Here is a 22,021-nt window from a genome sequence, read left to right on the forward strand (position 1 = left end):
CCATTTTTTCCAGTAATAACATTGGGGGACTGGCAGCTTTATAAGAACTAGGCTTTTTCAAAATTTATTTTATTATTTTTAATTATGTGTATGTGTGTAGGATTGTGGGTAGGATTGTGTGTGCGTATGTGCCCTTGAGTGCAGGTACCCATAACAACCATAAGAGGGCATCAGATCTTCTGGGGCTTCAGCCTCTGATGTGGGAATTGAATTCCACTCCTCTGGGAGAGCAATATGGGCTCTTAACTAATGAGCCATCTCTCCAGCAATGAGAACCAAGAATTTTGCCTTTGTATTTGTAGGTTAAGGTTCAGATAGAAACATGAAATTAAGATCTTTAATCATATTTATAGTATAAGCCTTTTGTATTGCACTATGACTGTTGAGACTCATTTTTAACCACTTGTTTTTAAAGTAATAAATTAGAGGACTGGGTTGTTAAAAGTGCTAAAAAAAAAGTGCACTCAGCTAAAAGTGCTTGCCTAGCGTGCACAAGGCCCTGGGTTCTAACCCTGGGTAACATAAAACATTAATGTAAAAAGTCATTAAAACTTTTAAAGTAGTATTTCATTTGTGTGTAAAGAGGACAGTGCAAATGCCTTATTAATCCTCCCTGAAATGGTCTGTGCTGATCACAGTAGTTCTGAAAGTGTCGTAAATACCCCCGCCCTGCTTCCCTGCTCTTATTATAATCTGTCTCCACTGTTAACGTCTGAAGAAATATTATTCATCTCTATCCATCCATCTATGTTTTTAATGTAAGAGTAACCACACAGTAACGGGCACCTTTGTTTTTTTAACATAGCAGTGCACTGTGGACACATTCTCATCAGTATGTGACAGACTTCTTCACCTTTGACTCCATATGGGCTTCATCACTCGGATGTCAGACATTAGTCTTCAGTGAAAAACTCTTTGGCTCTAAGTTCTTGCTTTTAGAACAACATTATTGGAAATAGATTTGCCTATAAATCCACTTTTTAATGGTTAGTTTTCTGCACTATTTCTCATTTTATTTAAAAAGTTCAATCCTTTATAAAAAAAAGGAAGAAAGCATGGCCTGGGGGCAATCATGTTTAGTTCTGTCACCAGGTCCAATAGGTTTAGCTGGGTTTCTGTGGGTTCCACTCCCAGCCTTGTTTGTGGATTTTAAATAGCTGTAAGCCACCCACACTTTATTTGTGGGCATCTTGACATGTATTTTCCGAGGTTAGAGTGTTTGTTTTATGTATCATCGTTTGTTGACTGAACTTCATCAGTATTCCCGTCTTTGTCTCGTCTTCCACACTGCCTGCTCACACTCTGAGTTGCCGACTCCAGCCGGGGTCTTGTTGAAGAGTAGGGTATGAGGGGAAGCCCCCGGCTGCTGTGGGCTGCTCAAGTTTGTCATGGTAGATTAGGAACCAAGAGCATAAGCCAAGGGAGGTTGGTTGCTGGAGTAGGGATGCAAGAGTGTAAGGGATGTTGGTTGGCCCATGCTGTTCAAGTGCCACGCCCTGGAGGTGCCATGCAGAGGGAGGAGGAAGCCGAGACATCCAGGATGTCCTTGAGGAGGAATCTGGAAAGTCAAAGATAGTATCTTACAGGGTAGCCATGTCAGAACTCATGTAGATGCCTCTACAGTGAGAGGCTGGCCCCCCATTGAGGGTGGCTCTGTGCTACTTGCTACTGGGATGACTTGGTGACCATCTTAGCCCCACTGTGTGGTTGTGGCTCCTCTGCTCCTTCTGTATGACCAGTCCTAGGAGTTATACTAGTGATGGAGGTCCTGGACCGAGTGTCTGTGCACTAGGGGATTAAAGGCACTCTACCCTCTTGTGAGAGTCACTCCATCAGCTGTGGTAAGCCTGTCTGCTTCCACAGCAGGGGCATTATGGAAGTGAAACCAGACTCTATTACTCTAATAGAAGCAAAAATATCAAATGAATAGGAATAAACTTGATAAATATATAATATCCATGTGACAAAACTTTAATATGATCCAGAGGGACCAAAAATACAACTCAGTAAAGGTGGTGCTGAGCCGTGTGTGGATAGGAACCTGCAGCATGGTGAAAATGTCCCCTCTCAGCTAAGCTATCTTTTGAATACAATTCAATAAAAATAGCAGTACTTTTTAGGGGGCTTAAGGGGAATTTGGTTAGCTGATTAAAAATGATTTTGAAAATGAAATTAAACAAGGTTTAGAAAATAAACAGTGAGACAGAAAAAATTCAGGAAACAGGGCCAAAATATACTTAAGAAACTAATGTGATGAAAAATAGTGCAGCACACAAATAAGTTAAATTATTATAGTAACAAACAAGTATATTCATTAATGACAAAAGTCACCTCTTAAATCAATGAGAAAAAAATAGGTAACTTTGGGGGGTCTTGAATTCATAGTGTATGTTTTGCATAAGATAAATCTGAAATATATTTAAGATTTACAACCGGGCGGTGGTCATTAAGAATACACACTGTTAGGGCAGTGGTGGCGCACGCCTTTAATCCCAGCACTCGGGAGGCAGAGGCAGGCGGATCTCTGTGAGTTCGAGGCCAGCCTGGGCTACCAAGTGAGTTCCAGGAAAAGGCGCAAAGCTACACAGAGAAACCCTGACTGAAAAACCAAAAAAAAAAAAAAAAAAAAAAAAAAAAAGATTTACATGCAAAAATGTGACGTATTATAAAGCATTAACAGAAAAGTTTTTATATATTCCAAGGCCTTTCTGCCATAGCAACATGAGGAAATGTGAAAACCCACTTTTGCAAAGTTAAAAGGCAAATGATGAATTGATGAGAGACACTTCCAACCTGTGTTGGTGACTAATTCACCTAATATATAATAGTTTCCATGGTCCAGTAGGAAAATTGATCAGTAATCCACTAAAAACTGGGCAGAGTACCCACAGCTCATAGAAAAGGATATACACAATTTAAATAAGAAGTGTTTTGTAAGAGAAGCTACAGATGGCATAGTAAGAAGTATAGGTTGCTACCACACAGGGACTTTTCCCCTTTTCCTTTTTTTATTATGACATTACCCAGGGCATGGGAAAGAAACTGTTATATATTACCAATGAGAAGCACACCCGTACTTCTTTATAAAAGAAATCTGACAATATCTGAACACGTTATAGTCTGTAACTCAGGACTTCCTGTCTTTTGCTTGTTTATTTTGGGATATGGTCTCACTATGTACCCCATCTGGCCTTGAATTCACAACCCCTCTGCCTCAGCTTCCAGAGTGCAGGAATTATAAGCATGCACTGTAACCCACCTTTAGAAACATATTTTCTAAATGCATTATATGTATATACATGTTAAATCATGTAGGAATGATTTTTTTATTAAAGCCATATGGAAACAAAAGCTTTTTATAATGAATGATGTAACACATAAGCAGATCTATAAGAAATAAACCAGGAAGTGCTCCATGCACTTGGGAAGCTGAGGCAGGAGGATCACTGAGTGTTTGAGGCCAACCTGGTCTGCGGAGTGAGCCCTCATGTCATTGAACCAAACCAAACCAATTGTGAACCCTGTGCCCAGCCTAACAAGGTACTTTTCTTCTGGATCACTTGGTAGCAGCACAGAACAGTCTATGGCGGGTGTCTAAGGTTGTTCTGGTGTTTGTATTAAAGGGGATAGAGAGGCAGGCCTATCGTGGACGAATTAGCAATTGTCAGTGCATATCTAATAATAATCATAGCCGCTGCCTCTATGGAAAAGGTGAGGCTTGGATGTAGACTTTCCACTGCGTACAAGTTCTCACCATTTGACTTTTAGACCTTGTCTTCCTTGCTCATATTAATAAATGGGCTAGAGAGAAGGCTCGGCAGTTTAGAGAGCCTTCTTTTATTGATGTCTTCAGATGAGGTGGAGGAAGACGGCTGTTTATAAAGTCTGTGGAAGGCTTATCTGGGAAGAAGTGACCCGGAAGGTCCTCAGCAGGGCAGAGGGAGAGGGACTTAAGGTTTGGAGGATGGGCCTCTGATCAGCCTCTTTTCTTCCCATTCCAGCGGAGCTGCCGCGGTCCTCGGCAGTGAGGTTAGCCTCTCTCCGGGACCTGCCTGCCCAGCTCCTGGAGCTGTACCAGCAAGGCTTCTCACTGGCTGCCCTGCACCCCTTCATACAGCCAACGAACAGGCAAGAGAAGATATTCCTCGAGCACATCTTTAGGGCCATCCTGGTCAGGAAAACCAACAGGTAAGGACCCAGCACTTAGCGCCATGTCCTGTGGAGACTAAGGCATCTGGATGTAGAGGAAAGGAGGATGGGATGGGTTTGTATGCTGTCCCCAAGGCCCTGCCTTCTGACAGGTAAGCCAAAACCATGGCACCCTGTGGCAAGAAACAAGTGCCATGTCTGACTGCAAGTAGAATTCAAGTTGTTATCTCCCTTAATTTATGGGTGAAACTCAGCTAGAACAATGTCTTCTCTGCAGAAGCATGCTCCCAGAATCACACAGCCAGCAAAAATATAATAAAACCATAAATCTGAAAAGCCACAGTTGGAAACAACATTTTATTCAAGGCTTTATACAGACTCAGTGTTTCCCTCCAAAGTTTAGAACTACTTCAAAAATTTGAATTCACCAAAAGTTCTGTTAATTACCTCTGAAGAATATATCTTCCCTCCCACCCCCACCTTCCACCCATGCACACTACCTCCCACCCCACACCCCTACCTCTTGCCCCACACCCCCTATCTCCAGCCCCATACCCCCTATCTCACACCCCTACCTCCCACCTCCCACCCCATGCCCCTACCTCCCAACCCCCACCTCACACCCCCACACCTCACACCCCACACCCCATACAGTCTTTGGGCTGGTCCTGACTTTAACTTTCCAGATGTTTTGAGGATGTTTTCGGGTTGGTTTGTTTAGTTGAGTAATACTTTCTACATCTGACTTGTGCCTGAGTGGGAAAAGGGATGGGCTTAGTCTTTTAAAAGGAGCAATACTCGTTTTAAATGCTTAAAAATAATGATAAAAGCAGAAAGTACAATAGGTCTAGCCGAGTTTATCATAGTAAAATGTGAAGCTTGGTGTGGTGGCAGACACTGTGATCCCATCACTTAGAAGGTGAAAGCAGGAAGGTCAGGAGTTAATGGTCTAGCCTCAGCTACACAATGAGTCCCAGGCCAGTCTCTATTACAAGGGACTCCAGCTTAGTGAATACATAAGTAAATAAATTGAAGTTTGAGAAAGGAATTGCCCTCTGGCCAACTGTCTTGGAAGGAATGGGCAACAAGGCTCATGTTTTAAAGGAAAGGGTGTAGGTGAGTCACGTTTGTCCTTGTAAAAGTCACTTTGCGGCAGACACCACATTGGCCTAGTGTAGTCACAAGGGAGCATGTGGGGCATGAGGTGACATGGACTTCTCTCTATTTCATGGCAGCTTATGAGGCTCTGGGCCCTGAGGTAGAGCTTGTTTTGTGACAGCCCTGGGTCACTGTGTCGTTTGGGAGGTGACACTTCAGTGTCTGTGTTTACACCTGTTTCTTTGTGTCCGTTGGCTGTGGATCAATATCTGGTGTAATCACTTGAGGAAATGATTCTGGGGACCATGGTGGATTTAATTTACACAGACACACAGGATGTGCATATAATGTCAACAGCTTATGTTAACTGAGCATTCGTTGTATATTACATGTGATAACTATAATTTTGTCTGTGTCACTGGCTCATGAAATGGGAACCCTGGCTTGCTCCTAGTTTTGTAGGGTAGAGACCCTGAGACCATGCAGCATGACCACAGTCCAAATTGAGAGTCCGTATTAAGCTGCCAGCAGCTGCCTGGAGAGAAATTCTTCTCACACAGCAGCCTGACAGACTACTCGAGCAAGGACTTATGACAACCCCTGAGCTTTCCTTTTATGCAGGGACTGGACAAATGATACAGGACTTGACAATTAACCCAAAAATTTTCTTTTCAAGATTCCCTAAAGATATCTTCACCCCTAGAAAGCAAAAAGAAAAAGAGAATAAGATATGAGATAGATCATTGAATCTACTCTGAGAAAAAAGATAAAGAAATAGGCCGGGCGTTGGTGGCGCACGCCTTTAATCCCAGCACTCGGGAGGCAGAGCCAGGCGGATCGCTGTGAGTTCGAGGCCAGCCTGGGCTACCAAGTGAGCTCCAGGAAAGGCGCAAAGCTACACAGAGAAACCCTGTCTCGAAAAACCAAAAAAAAAAAAAAAAAAAAAGATAAAGAAATAATAGGATAAATAGGTAGATCACTGAGTCTACACTGAAGAAAAAGGGGAAGATATAAAAATGACAAAAGGTAGACTACTGAATGTATTATGAAAAGAAAAAAGAGAGAATATGGATATGATAAGATAAAAAGGGAGATTATGGAATCTACTTTTAAAAAGGATAAGTAATGAAAATTTTTTGGTCTGAGTTTATCAGATGTTACTGGACTGGACATTGTTAATATATATAATAGAGTTTTTATCTGAATCTGTCAAACGTTAATGGACTAGACATCGTTAATGTAATCTTGACTGTGTATATTGTATATACTTACTGGATATAATTTTTCTTGTATTAGTTATAAGCCTTTTTAAATTTTAGACAAAAAGAGAGGAAATGTGGTATTGTGTTCCCCCAAATATTGTGCATGCTAATAAACTTATCTGGGGTCAGAGACAGAACAGCCACAGTATTAAACAGGGAGCTTTTAAAGGCAAAGAATGGAGAAAATCTACATCCTGGCTGGCAGTTGGAGGGGGAAAGTAAGGCAAGCAAGCAGTTTGACAGAAGCCAAGAAGATGCAGTTAGCTGGGGCGTTTTGACCCGGAGTTTCTAGAACAAAGTTGGTCAGTTTCACAGCGAGGGTAGGAAAAGTGGGGAGTTTTCACAGCAGGGGGTGGGGTGGGTAGAAAAAGGATGGCTGGGTTTCAGCTTAAACCAAAGATCTTTCCAGCTGAGACAAGATAGAGCAAGCGCTGCCCTGTCACGTGAGGACACCAGCTCCCATGCCTACATTCTTGGCTCTAGACAATTTTAGGGGAGGGTCTTTCATCCCCACTACCCTCCCATTTTACTCATCAGCCTTCAGAGAAAACAAAATTTTGAAAGGAAATAAACAAAACAGCCTCACTATGTGTTGCATAAAGCACCGCTCAAGGCTGCTGTTTGTTAGGCTGGGTCTGTTTGTCTTGGTGTTTGGAGGAGACAAGACCCTGGGGTCTTCTGTGTGCTCTGCTGTAGGAGGTGGTGATAGCCCAGGATCTGGATGAAGTATGTATGTCACAAATGCACTGACGCAAACATAGCACTCCCAAGCTAATTTTTCTTCAGATCTCCTGGGGATGCTGCTAAATAACATTCTGGGTCAGCATGTCTGAAGTCAGGCCTGAGATGCTGCATTTTCCGTGTGGTCCCACTCCAGTGTGGTCCCAAATGATGCTGACATGGCTGCTCCATGGACCACACTTTGAGTAGCAAGGGTGGAGAGGACCTGACTCATTCTTATCTATCACTCACACTGTTAGGGTTTACTGCCCTTCTCTCTGGGGCAGCTTTTGGTACAGAGAAAATTAAAGAAGGACCCAAGACTCCTGGTTAGAGGGCCCATGTTCCAGGTTGCATGTGGTTCTCAGGCAAGGGGTTGCTGGAGAGTGTCCGTGGAATCACTGTATACTTAACACAGTGAGAGGTTTATAACAGATGATTTGCCAGGTGTGCTCAGTCATGTGATCAGATGAGCTGGACTATGATGCCACTGTTTAAGAGCAAACCCCATCTCCATTTTGTCCCTTACAAGCCAGCCAGGACAGCCGGGGGCTAGACAGGGAAGAAGAAATGAAGTTCTTAAGATGAAGACACTGGTGTGTGGGAACGTTTTCCAGAGGTGCCGGTGTCCTCTCTTAGAGCTCATTCTCTGCCCCAGGATGCCCAGTCCACTGTCATTGGCTCTGATGCACAGTCCATCTCCTGGCTAAGCTGGTACAGAGAAACATTAACTTTGTGATGAGTTTTTGGAACCGATTCTTTTTTTTTTTTTTTTAAAGAAAGCTGCAAAAAGTCTGACAATGCACCAAGAGAAACAATGGTCAGAGGGTCTCCCTGTTTCCTTCCCGAATGGTGTTGGGCAGGAGGAGGTGATGGCTGAAGCAGGGTCCTAAGAAGTACTCTTAAAGGTTCTTTCCTCTCCTGGGCAATGCAATAATTGTATGTTTCTGCATCAGGGACCCACCCACACACCACCACCACACAACTGCAAGCAAGCAAACAAAAAACGCTCAAAGCTCTGTATCAGCAGGTCATTGAGGAAATAAAAACAGAAGAAAGCTTACATGATTAATTTTTAACATGAACAGATAAAGCAACACTTTTAGCAAAGACTGCCAATGTCTGACGCCATAAATACTGTTAAGTGAAATTATTTAGCTCTGGAAAAGGGAGTGAATGCCTAGTTAATATTTTCCAAGTAGGGCACACTGACAGATTTAAGGAAACTGTCTGCTTTACTCTGCATCCAAATGAAGTGTACTAGCAAAAATACCACTGAACAGCTAGTTGAAAATTGGTAAACCTGAAGCATTTGAGAGGTGAATACAAAGTTTTTGATAACTAACTGGACTTTGGGGGTGGGTATGCAACATTATAAACAAAACAGGACAAAACAAAACAAACAAAAACCCAAGCTTATATCCATCCATACCCCCATCTATACCCCACGCATATCCCCATCCACCCATCCATCCCCCATCCATTCATCTATCCATCCACCCATTCCCCCATCCACCTATCCATCCATCCATCCATCCCCCATCCATCCATCCATTCATCCATCCATCTATCCATCCATCTACCATCCATCCATCCATCCATCCATCCATCCCCCATCCATCAACAAACACCTACTAAGGTTGTAAGAATATCATAGGTGTCATTTATTTCTAGACCATCATGACAAGCAGACATTACAAATAAAGCAGGTCAGAATTTTTCTTTGTTTCCCAGTGCATATAGCAGCTATCTATACATTATACTATATCTTATTAAGTATGAAGTAGCATTATGTTTTTTTTTTAAAATGCACACACTCAATTTAAAAAGTAGTTTATTGCAAAACAATGCTAATGATTAAATAAGCTGTTAGGAAAATGATGTCAGTAGATGGGCTCAGTAGAGTTGCCACAAACCTCTGGATTTGTAAACCATGGATTACCTGCAAAGCATGATAAAACAAAGGTCCCAGGGGCTTCTTGAGACACTGTTCCAGGATCTGCACCTGGGGGAAGGTAGAGGGCTCAGTTGGATATAGCACTTGCTTTCCAGGGAGCAACTGTCTGGTTGAGAAATTTTTCATGACATGTCTGTCATGTCACCCTTCTACTGAAAGAGAAGTTAGATTTTAACCTGGGCCTTATTTCCTTAGATGTTTTTAAATTTTGTCTTTATATTATGTGTGCACATCTGTTAATATGCACATGTGGAGGCCAGAAGACGGCTTGAAGGAGTCGGTTCTGTCCTTCCACCACGTGAGTCCCAGGACTCAAATTCAGGCTATCAGGCCCCGCAGCCTTTCCCTTCTGGGCCGTCTTACTGGGCAGGGCTTCACTTCTTCGGACACACATAGGAACACTGAGCATGAGGTGGGAAGAGTTTGTGTAAGTCTTAGGAGGAAATGCTCTGCAGTGCTGTTTACCAAGTCCCTAAAGGCAGTAGTCGGTAGCGACAGTGCCTCTGGAGCCCACCATTTGACAAATTTCACTTAAGTCCACAAAGCACTATCAGATCTTTCCTTTTGAAAGTCGTGTTAACTGCTGTTACATTTCAAGGTGGCAGGGCAAACTGCCTGCATGTGCTGATTGTTCTTCAGCTAGTGTGAACTCAAAGTCAGTTCCTTGGAAAAGTGACTCCAGCAGGAATAGCTGAACATGTAATCTTGAGTAAGTGGAAAGACTTACTTCTTTCTTAAGACCACTTAGTGGTTTTTAACACACAGTATAGTTGCATTTTGTCTGGCTTCTAAGTGTAGTTAAATTACCTTTTTTTTTTCCTGTGCAGTTTTCTTTAGAATGAATCTTAAAATTGCCAAAAATCTTAAAATTTCAAGGCCAAGAGAAGTCAGTTATTAAAATGTCATATCTGATGTTTCATGAGTGTGGATTTAATTCTAGGTGGTTTTACAGTTGTAGATGGAGAGATGCACTATGATGCCCCAGTTCCCAGACCCTGAATTGTTCATAGCAGAGTGAGTTTTGAGCTAGGTCATTGTACTGAGAGGGTTTTCGTCACTGATGGGTGAAAGCTCCTTGGACCCAGGTCTCCTAGAGTGACCCGGCCAGGGACTGGTCCTGCTGGGTAGGTGTCTTTTGACCTAGGGAATGGGACTCAGAAATAAAGCTGCTGCAGACAACACAACATGCATCTAATCAAAGTTGCCCTTGGCAATCTTCTCAAGTTCCCATGAAATGCAATACTGCTGATATTGGACTACTGTTTCCCTGCACTGAAGCCCTCAGTAAACCTGAAAGGTTTGGTTTACAGTGCAGTTCTCTCTAGGATGGCGAGATGCTTGTCAGTAGAAAGGCATCTGGGGACCAGGACTCCCTTCTTCCTTTTGGAGGTCTTCTGTGGCCCATCTGCCTATTGACTAAGATAATTGAGGTTGTTTTATGTAACAAATGTCCTTAGCAATTGAATTTCTAAGATAAATGTGTGTTGTGTAATTTTACTGTACAAAGATGACCACCTAGGTCTTAAGAAACTTCCCATTCACTGGCTGTGAACTGTGCAGTTATGGTGATGTCAAACAAGTACTTAGGTCTTGATTTGCATCTTTAGTGGAAGTTTGTCAAGGGAGGAGCCTTTGAAATGGAGACCCAGAGCTCTTCATTAGCTCCTTATCTAGAGAGATAGGTAGATTTGAACAGGGAGAGTCAAGTGGTTCGGGCCTTCCAGGCATGGAGTCTAGCCCAAGACAGCCTGAAGCCTGAGAAAGCAGAGTTTGGACCACAGAGCAAAGGTGGGAGGGTCTGGAAACTGGAGCTGGCACAAGGCCGAAGGAGGCTCCTAGGAAGCTGCCCCCGGGGTCCCTGAGGACTGGGTCCTGCTCCATCTGCTGGCCCAGCCAAGGCTGTCATGCCCTCGCTCCACCAGATTGCTCCAACAAGCCTTTTGAAGAGGTGCGGTTGGTTGCTGAGATCTAGAGCAAGCGATTTTATTTTAAATCAACCATGTAATGGAATCTGAGACATTTTTCCTCTCAGACTCTGTACTGGCGTGTGTGTGTGTGTGTGTGTGTGTGTGTGTGTGTGTGTGTGTGTGTGTGTGAACTTGACACAAGCTAGAGTTATCAGAGAGAAAGGAGCCTCAGTTGAGGAAACGCCTCCATAATATCCAGCTCTAAGGCATTTTCTTAATTAGTGATCAATGGGGGAGGGCCCAGCCCATGGTGGGTGGGGCCATCCCTGACTGGTGGCCCTGGGTTCTATAAGAAAGCAGGCTGATCAAGCCAAGGGAAGCAAGCCAGTAAGCAGCACCCCTCCATGGCCTCTGCATCAAGCTCCTGCCTCCAGGATTCTATCCTGCTTGAGTTCCTGTCCTGACTTTGTTCAATAATCAACAGAAACATGGAAGTGTAAGCCAAGTAAACCCTTCCCTCCACAACTTGCTTTTTGGTCATGGTGTTTCGCTGTAGCAATAGAAAACCTAAGACAGTCCCCATCAGCAAGCTGTCCTTCCAAGTACTTAAGAAGTAGCACACATTCCTGAATGAGTCAACTCTAGCCACCATGTCAAGTGACACTGAGAAAGACCTTTCCTTTGGCTTTTTGTTGCTCAGTTTCCAGGAAAGCTCATCTCAGCTTCAGCCTTACTCCCTGTTCCTCCTCTGGGAGGAGTCTGAGATCCTGGCAGCCCCTTCTTCCATCTTGGACAAGGCTTGCCCATGCAGATGCCTCTAGGGACCAGCTCCTCTGAGTGAAGACTAGAGGAACTAGAGACCTGGTGCCTTACTTTGCCATTTCTTGGGCACTTCCTTTTTCCAAGAAAATCCAGAAGTTTGGGGTTTTATGTGAAACCTTTCTTTTTCAAATGTTGCCTTTAACCCATGCTTCTGGCTGCCATCTTATGTCCACAGAGGTATTAGTGCTGTGTTACTGGGGTGTGTTTGTTGATCATGTACCTTCTGTGGGCCTGTTCTCTCTTTCACAGGTAGTGGACTTTGGGTTTCTCAGACTTCTGTGTTTTACCTGGTGGCTGCCTCCCTTCGTCCTTGCTGAGTCTTCCCCATCTTTGGAGTCTCATCACATCTTGGAGTGCTAGCAAGATTGCCCAGTGGCTTTCATTAAGTAGAGTCAAATAAAACTATGCCTGCAGAGCTAGTGAGATGGCTCAGTGGTTAGGACCACTTGGTGTTCTTCCCAGCACCCATGCTGAGTGATCTACAACCACCTGTAACTCCAGTTCCGGGGGATCCTGTCCGGTGTCCTCTTCTGACTTCCACTGGTACCTGCACACATGTGGCATACACTTACACACACACTTAAATAAAAATTGAAAAATAAATCTTTTTTGCTCTTGTTTAAAGAACAACAGGGCTAGAGTGATGGTTCAGCAGCTAAAAGCACTTACTGCTCTTATAGGAGACCCAGGTTCGGTTCCCAGCTTCCCCTGGGATCCAGCACCCTCCTTTGGCACCAGGCTTGTGCATACATGCAAGAAAAACACTCAACTACATAAAATAAAATATAATAAATAATTTTTAAAAGATTCTAATATTAAAACCATTCCCTGGAATTTAGCTATAATTACTCACTAAAGTATCATAAGTTCATTAGAAATGGCTTTATGGTTGGCTTATTAATTTACCGGTGGTTGACTTATTAATTTACCAATAGTGGGATGACATCTTGATATAAAGCCAGACAGCATAGACTGAAAATAATGGAATATACACTTGTACACACACACACACACACACACACACACACACACACACACACACACCTTTCATGGGCAAGAATAACAGTGATTTGCCACAAGAGTGTTTGTATGTTATTTTTCTCTCTTTTAAAAGAAACATCTAAAGGATGCCCTTCAGTGGAAGGGAACTCTTTGTGGACCTTAAGTGAAGCATGAATGCATTACGTTGCCTTTTTTATGGCCCATAAGATAACAGGAACATTTTCTTTGGCATTTGAAAAGGGCAAAATTGGAAAAGTGCAGAATTATATTGGAACTAAAAGGAAAAATCTTTTAAAAAATTATAGTTGCAAGTGTCCCCTTTAAGTGGACTCATATCTCTTCATCTCTAATTTTTACCAATTACTTTAACTCTTGGGAAAATTATAGGACTTCTAGAAAGAGGCTTCATAATTAAGGGAAATACACAGAGGGTGAAATCACCTACGAAGTGTGCCCTAGAAAATGTTCACACTTAATGCTGGGCATCAGCCTGAAGCTAGCTGATTGTTGGAATCACACAGGGAAGAACGAGGAACAGTGGACTTGTGGGTGATTGACATGTGTTACTGTGATGGGGAGCCGCAGCAGCAGGCTTGTTTCCAGAGAGCAGAGACGCCCAGAAAGGTAGACCAGAAGCTTGCTGCTTGAATCTGAGCAGAGAATAACTAAGCAGCTGTCTGTTCAGTGTGGAGTTCATTATTGTGGATTCAGAAATAGGAAGGGTGCCCACTGCTTCCCCAGCTCCCCAAGGTGTGTGTCAGACCTGATTAACTCTCCATTGCCCCTTCACGACCCCCAGGAGCTGTTCAGTGTCACCCAGCCTACTCTAATTTATTCTTCTTATTTCCCGGTTCCCTCAGGGGCCGACACCCTTTCTGGTGTGTTGAAGTCACAGGATCCCTTGTTAATTATTGTGTTTGCACTTTCCCTAATATGCCAGCATCAAGCCATATTCTCCAGGGGGAAAGAATTTTTTCCAATCCACACTCCTAAACATCTTGCCTCACTTTTTCATTCTCTTGCTCCGAAGTGGCGGCCTTTGTCCAAGTAGAGAAAATAGAAGAGACGTGCTTGGTGTGTGTGGAGACTCATTTCCCCTGGTCCCTGAGCTGGCTCTGATCGCCTGTGTCTTTCCCAATATTTGTTATTTTTATTTTTGTCAAATTAACATTCGAGTGGTTTCCAGTCTTTCCCCACAAGTATTCCAGAACGGCAGAGGACAGTAGGCAGGTAGCTTCCTCACAGACACAGCGAGTGCTGCATTTCTTTGAGTTTCCTGTTGATGTTAAAATATATATGAATACCACAGTACCCTGAAGTATCTGTGTTTGCTGTTAAATAAAATAAGGCCCCTTCCTACGCAGGCATGCACTCTTCAAACAGTGGAGTCTCTAGGAGGAAGATTTATTCTGTGGCATCGTAATGGGTCCGGGGTGGAGGTGGGGATACTGAGACATCATTCTGAAGGCTGTATGCATACAGAACAGGCAATTCAGCTGCAGATAATTCTATTAAAGTGTTAGATTTTGGGATTTATATGTCTTATCTGTACTAAATATAAGAATTCAGATGGTGTTACTTCTAATCTTCCTGGCATATTTTTTTCCTGAATCTTCCCTCCTCCTTGCCAGTCGGGTGGACATTACCAGCGGCAGGACCTAGAAAACACCAGTACTAATTAAATTTTACATTTTCAATAAGAGTACAGTAAGATGCAGGTGAGAAATAACTTTCAGACGCATATGAGGACATTATTAGTGTTTCCATGTTCTGTAGATCTTGATGTAATGATTATCTCTCTAATCTGTGCAAGTGTTTTCGATAATACTTTCAATGGTTGAAAGATAAAACCATTTTTTTACATAGACATAAATGCTATAAATATGATCTAGTGAGGTTCATCATTTCATTTGCTTCCTATTCATCCACCATGAGCTGGAACTTAACACTGCTACAAAGACTTAAAATCCAAATTAGGAACTCGTATTCATACAACACCTGTTTCTGAGTCTGCGAGTCCTCTGCTGCATTCCTGTATGTATTAAGTATCATAATTAATTCTCACGATGTCCTCATGATGGTTGTTTTTGTTGTAGTATTGGTTGAAGACATTGTTATGTGTTCAGCTGAGGTTTCATACTTACACCATTTCTAGCAGAAAGACACTATCATTTTCTCTAATTACCAACTTCCCACTTTATATTCCAGAAAAGTGAAGCAGCACCTACTAATTCCTTGTAGAACTGAAGTGACGTGGGTGGAGGCCGTGTGGGGAGAGCACCTAAGACTCCTGGTGTAGAAATACACCTCCTTTTGGCCTCACAGGCCCTGGAGCTTATGGGTGTGTCAGAGCATCTCAGGAACCCTCCCGGGTTTATAGCATCATTTGTCTCTGTGGAGGGGCCGCGAGAGCAGAGGTCACACTCGTCCCCAGGCTGGTACGCACACAGAACTATGGATACAGACTCTGTGGAGCTCTATGATGCTCTATTTTCCTGGCTGCCAGGGTCTGGTCACTTTCTGCAGGAGATTGTTCTGAGGTCACAAGTACATCATTTTCTCTCCACTCTCTCAAAATGAAAATGTGTTCGTGAGGTGCCTTCTGTGGCTTCTGAAGTGGGAGCCTTTTTTTAGAGAGGAGGTGAGATCATCTCTACAGAGGGAAGTTGAACCCAATATTGCTTAAGTCCCCCAATTGCTGTGCCCATTAACCTAGACCTTACTAGAACAGAAAAACCTATTTGCCTAGTAAAGAACATCCATGTGTTTGGAGGAGCTTCTTGATATGACTTAACCGTCTTTGGCAATTATCACAATAGCAGTTTACTTATTATGGAGTCCTTGCACATTGCATCATGATGCCGACTGCCTTTATTTTTGAAGCCTGGGTGAAGCCTGTGAAGAGTACCTCCCTGCACATTCTCGGTACTTACATACTAGTGATCACTTTCCCATCTCGTACTTGTGGAAATCACAAATGCCTCCTGACACGGCCAAACGTCCACCAATGAGGAAAACTGCTTCCAGTCGAGACTGTCTGAATGAGAGTTAGTGTGCAAGGCAGGCCTCTAACGTTTCTCTTTCCTAGGAAGCCAATGTTGCCAAAAACATTTATTATACTAACCTGATTTTGCCACCAAATGAAATGGCATGTTTATTATGACTAGGCTTTCCATATATGCCGGTGTGTGTGTGTGTGTGTGTGTGTGTGTGTGTGTGTGTGTGTGTGTGTGTGTAGGCCAGAAGAGGGCATCAGATTCCTTGGAACTGGCTCTAGGTGGCTGTGAGCTCCCCAACATGAGTAGTGGGAACTGGAGTGCTGGGAACTGAACTTAAGTCCTCTGAACGAGCAGCAAGTTCTCGTAACCCCTGAGCCATCTTTCTAGCTCTATGATTCTTTGTTTTTTTGCTTTATTTATTGGGTTTTGCATTGTCTTTTTTCTTTTGCTGGGGATCAGACCGAGGGCCTCACACTTGCTAAACACATGCTGTACCAACTGACTTATGTTCCCAACCCCTATATCATATAAATTATTACAATAAATTTGTAGTGTGTATGGTAATAAGAAAACCATCCTTCAGGATCATGGTCACTTTTATACATTTATTTTTCTGTATGAAGCCTAAAGTAATTTTCTACAGTTCACCGTAAAACCTGTTGAAACTGTAATTACATTAACATAGTAATTTGAGATTAATTTTCACCTTGTATTTTCAAGAACACAGGGTTCAATATTATTGTTAGAAGTAAATTGCTTAGAACTTTGAAGTCATTTTGAGAAGTCTGTGTACTGTGCTGGGTTAGTAGTTAGTGACGTGTATGGAAGAGACACACCCAGAACAATGGGAGAATGGAGACTGTTTCTTACAGTTACTTTCAGTGAAACTTTAGGAGAGAAATGAAGTCACTAGCCACTAATATTTGAGTAACATTTAGGTTGAAGGTGTCCTGGCTTGGTGTGCATGTCAGAGGCTACCTGCCTATCCTGTATGGAGCAGTAAGGGTCTCTGGAAATGGCTCCGTTCAGAGGAGATCGGCTAAGACCTCAGCAAAGTGGATTTGTGAATTATTTACATTTTAACTAAAGTAGCTTTTTATAGCAAAGGGAGGGAAGGAAGACATATCTCATTTTCTCTTTTTATAAAACATGTATTTTATTATTAAAATGTATAATTAATAGCAACAGTTTAATTGTGTGTGTATCTGTATTTGTGTGTGGTTTCATAGGTGTGGTTACCTATGTGTATCTAATTGTGTATGGGTGCATAGGTGTGGGTACCTGCGTGTATCTCTATTTGTGTATGGGTGCGTAGAATAGAGGTGTTAGAGTCCCTGAAGCTGGAGTTGTATCTGATGTGGATGTTGGGACCTGAACTTGGATCCTCTACAAGAGCAGTACATACTCTTAACCACTGAGCCATCTGTCCGGCTCCTTTGTGTTTTCTCTTGTGTAAAGAATGTGTGTGTATGTATGTGTGTATATATGTATGTATGTATGTCAGTAGTGTGTGTGTGTGTGTGTGTGTGTGTGTGTGAGAGAGAGAGAGAGAGAGAGAGAGAGAGAGAGAGAGAGTAAGTAAAGGGTCCAGCAGGAGGAAGCGGGGAAATAGATGGGGGAATGGAGGAGTATGGGGTAAATATGAGCAAAGTACAGTGATACATAGGTATTAAAATGCCTGATAACTCATAGAATATACAGGTCTTTAGAAACCCTGTGAAGTGATTTCAGACTCAGGATAACAGTACTGCTCACACCACCCATCCCCAGACACACTAGAAATAACTACCTCCGCTCTTACTGTTCAGGAGAACTTTGTTGGGCACAGAGTGAGGTTAAATTGCTGGATCTTTTGAGATCTAACTTGAAGAAACTTGCAGTTACCAAAAAGACGGTTGGAAACATACATGGCCTTTGGTTATATTTAACAAGGAGTCTCATTTCAAGTAGACCTTTCTGCCTTGAGATGCCAGCTTCTGATAATCCAGGCTTCCGGTGGTCATCCAAGGATGATGCTCATCTGCTTGTTTCTCATCTTCTCAGTGTTCTGACGACTTGTTTGTGTGCTTTATGTCATACATGAGACATTAGTGTAGTCACACAAGCTTTTCCGTATAGGGAGATGTGGGTAAAATCATGTAGACAGCGAACCCAAAGGAAGCCCCAGTTTAGACTCACGGTTCCTGAGGAAGACGTTTGCTGCTCAAATGTGGTTCATGGACCAGTATGTTACTATCTCCTGGGAGTGCCTGAGAAATTTCAGGTTCTCAGGTCCCCTGCTCTGATGTAGAATCAGAATCTGCATTTTAGGAGATTCCAAATGGGCTCTGGGTACATTCAAGTGTAAGGACAGAGCTAAGCTGTGTCTTCCTAACACGGACACATGTGAATCAAAGCTTAATTTTAGAAAACAATGTATCTTTATGTGTATGAGTGTTCAGCCTCCGTGTGTGTGTGTGTGTGTGTGTGTGTGTGTGTGTGTGTGTACACTCTACATTTATATGCCAGGCCTGTGGAGTCCAGAGGAAGGTGCTGGATCCCCTGGAACTGGGGTTGTGGAAGGCTGAAAGCTACCATGTAAGTGTTGGGAATTGGGAACCCAGGTCCTCTGCAAGAGCAACAAGTGCTCTTAACACCTGAGCCATCCCTCCAGCCCTGGAGCTGACGGGAAACTTTAAAATGGAAGCCTCACTCTCTTGAGTCATGCTGGACACATTTCTGTGGTGACGTCATTGGATGCTGCGGATGCAGAGCATGGCGTTCCTGTGCCCCATCCCAGGCAGGCAGCGTGCAGGTAGGAACTAGAGGAGCAGAAATAACAGCAGACTTGAACTTGAAACCTGTAACTGTGTGCAAACCGAGACTTCCTGTCACTCGGCTGGCTGTGGCCCATACAACGCTCCAGAACCACTCATGGGTAGCTATCCTTGTTATTTCTGTGTGTAGATGTGGGACTTTTTCTGAAACAGCAAATGTCAGGAATATTTGATTTTACTCAGTGTTCTGTTCCTGATAAAAATGTTGTTAATTATGCATCATTATGAATATTAGCTTTTTCTATGATTGGTGTGCGTGTTTCATGAGAGTCTGCAGGAGTCCAAGAGAGCAGGGCTCTTCCTATGGCTGTTCCCCTCTTCCTGTAGCCCAGAGCACTGACAGAAAGGACCTTCGTTTACATTTGGCCTTCAAGGCGAACAGAAAGGCCTTGTGTTAGGTGTTGGGTGGTTTATCTTGACTGTAAGCTGAGACAGGATGTGGCAAGGTTGTCTCTAATGTAAGTAGCGGTGTAGTAAGTTGATGTTCCCCTGTAACAGGCACCCACTGGGCAGCACACAGCTCCGTGAGAGTATGTGGTGACAGTGTCATCATTTCCAGAATGTTCCTATAGACCGCAAACCCTTTTTGAGTAAGGTGGCAGAGGCCTGGAAGTGTGTGGGGGGGGGGCAGAATCGGAAGGGGCAGTGGCTGGCAGGCTCGTCCTCCTTTTCTCTTCCTCCTGAGCTCTGCTGATGATCTGTATTATAGTAGCTGCAGTCAGTAAAGATCCACAGGGATTTCTCCCTTTTTTTCCATTTTTCCCTCTCAGGCATTTTTAACCCTTCAGAATTTGGGGAAACTGTGGACTCCAGCACTCTCATTTCATTGTTGTCCGTCTGTTTGTTTTGTGAAGATAGAGCATACAAATCATAGAAAATCCCTTTTCCTGATTATTCTGGAAGCACCATAGGAACATCATGGTTTATAAGGAGCAGGGATGCCCTCAACTGTGAGCCATCCAGATGTGGGTGCTGGGACTAAACCCAGGTCTCCTTACGGAAGCAGGAATGCTCTCAACTGTGATCCATCCCTCCACCCTTCAGACTCTCCTTAAGGGCAGCATTTGACTTGGTGCCACCAATCACATGTTGCTTACTCAGCCTGTTTCTTATACAGTCCCAGCCCACAAACCCGTGGGTGGCACACTTCCCTCAGCGGGCTGAGTGCTCCCACATCAATCATCAATCAAGAAAATGTCCCGGCCATGGCCATGCTGCCTGCAGGCCGATCTGCTGGAGGCTTTTTCTCAGTTGAGGTTCCCTCCTTAAGATGATCCTAGCTTGTGTCAAGTTGACAGACGGCCAACCAGCATACAGACTTACAGCTGGCTCAATTCTTTCCCTACTATTTTTTTAAAAACAAAAACAGCTATTCTGGTCATTCTCATTGAACCTGGTGTTGTTTTGGAAGAGGAAAAAAAAATAGGATTGGCTGGGCTGGGTGGGTCTTAACCTCTCTTCCTGTTTCCCAGAGTTAAGAATTTGTTTTTGACAACTGACATTTAGTAACTTTTTATCTGGCTGGAGAAGTGCCCCAATCTAAGTTGGTTCTTGTCTCTGCTTCTTACAATTATTTCTAAAAAGAGCAAAAAATGGCCCTCCCTGCTGAGGAGCTGGCTACACCACCTCTCGTTCTTCTTTTGACTGAAATTTTAGCTCTGCCTCCTAGCTTAAGAAAGGAGAGTCACCTAAACTTTGAAATGACTTAGGTTATGTCTTCCATGACTTAGACCGAAGTGAAGTCTGTTATGTGTTTATTACTTAAAAGTCACTGTGTCATAATTCTCTGCCATGTGCTTTTTACTTGAAGGAATGGTTGACAATTTTTAATGTTTTTAAAGTAGCTTTAAATTAAATCTGCCCCCAAAGACCCAAATGAGCTCAGCTCACAAGTTAGGAAGTTCAGGGATTCACTATTTTGCCTGAAATCATTTCAAATGTTTAATACAACATGTGGTGACAGGATTTACTTAGAAGTGTGCATTTTTAATGGCTTAGAGAGGGTCATTCCCAGGCCATGGTGACTCCTTTGGAATGGCTGAGCTTAGCCTGTCCAGTACCACAAACACAGGGGAGGCCCATGCAGTGAGAGACCAGAGCACTCCCTTCAATTTCCCCAAGGTTGCTTCTAGGAAGCAGCTCAGAAGCATGGTATTTTCTCCAGAGGACCTCAGGTATCCTGAAGTGAGCCGGCTGAGTAACTTGACAGTCGGCCAGCTTCACAGAATGCTCAGATATTAAGGCACACGGATACCTTCAGACCTGTTTCCTAGGATGGATCCCTCTTGGGATTTCAAAAGAATATGAAAATTAGCGAGAAGAAGATGAGCTAGCTCATGTAAGCCGTTGACAGGGAAGCTTCTACCATCCCCAGCGACAGGCTTCCTTAATTGACTTCCGGAAACCCGTCTCCTCAGATGGCTGCTGCCTTAGAATTGCTGTCATCTCCCCCTTGCCTCTCTGAGTTCTTACGGTGAATGAAGAGTCTTGAGGGCTTGGGAGGAGCTCAGCTGGCCCCAGGCTTTAAATACCGTGCGGATGCCAATGATCTTTACATTACATCTCCAGCCACCTGACTTGAGACTGTGTTCTTCCTTCCTCCCTCCCTCGCTCCCACATCCCTCCCTCCCTCCCTCCCTTCCTTTTATTTTTGAGACAGAGCCTTGTGTAGCCCAGGCTGTCCATGAACGTGTAGCATAGTTGAGTATGGCCTTGAGCATCTGGTTTCCCACCTCCACCTCCTGGGTGCTGGGAGTTCAGGTGTGGATCATGCCTGGTTCACGCAGCAGTGGGCATGAAGCCCAGGGCTTTGCGAACGCTAGGCAGGCAGTCTACCAAGTTACAGCCCCACCTCAGATTTGAATGTATTTTCAGCTGTGTAACAGATATGTCTACATGGATGTCAGCTGGACATGCCACATTTAACATGGATGAAGCTGAATTGTCCATTTCTCTTGCCGTGCCAAACCTGTGCCAACCGAACCATTCCCCATCATGGCTGTGGCAATTCCATCCGTTCCCCTAGCTGCAAAGACAGTGATTCTTGGCATCCACTCATCTGCTTCCTTTCTTTGGTGCCCTACAACCTGTCTCTTGGATACCATGAAGATTCTGCCTCGAAAACAGAACCCATTACTTCTCCCCATAGCTACCCCACTTGGAATACCAGCATCTGTTGTCTGGACCATGGAGACAGTCTCCCAGCTGCCCCTGAAGCTGGAAGGGAAGGATCCTTTTAAAATGATCACGCCATGTCACATCTGTGTTCAGTGCCCTTCAAGGACTGCCT

The 22,021-nt window shown here is 43.6% G+C and overlaps 1 protein-coding gene across 2 annotated transcripts in view; it reads left to right on the forward strand.

Annotated features, from left to right (window-relative positions):
• Rftn1 (raftlin, lipid raft linker 1) overlaps window positions 1-22,021 on the forward strand; it is a 210,470-nt gene that overhangs the window by 86,335 nt on the left and 102,114 nt on the right. For both annotated transcript variants that reach the window (XM_076557581.1, XM_076557580.1), the window contains exon 3: window positions 4,002-4,188. In XM_076557581.1, the coding sequence (XP_076413696.1) occupies window positions 4,002-4,188 (187 nt within the window). The remainder of the gene's footprint in view (window positions 1-4,001; window positions 4,189-22,021) is intronic.

The sequence above is a fragment of the Peromyscus maniculatus genome, chromosome 21 (assembly GCF_049852395.1).
Source record: "Peromyscus maniculatus bairdii isolate BWxNUB_F1_BW_parent chromosome 21, HU_Pman_BW_mat_3.1, whole genome shotgun sequence".
NCBI classification, from domain to species: Eukaryota; Metazoa; Chordata; class Mammalia; order Rodentia; family Cricetidae; genus Peromyscus; species Peromyscus maniculatus.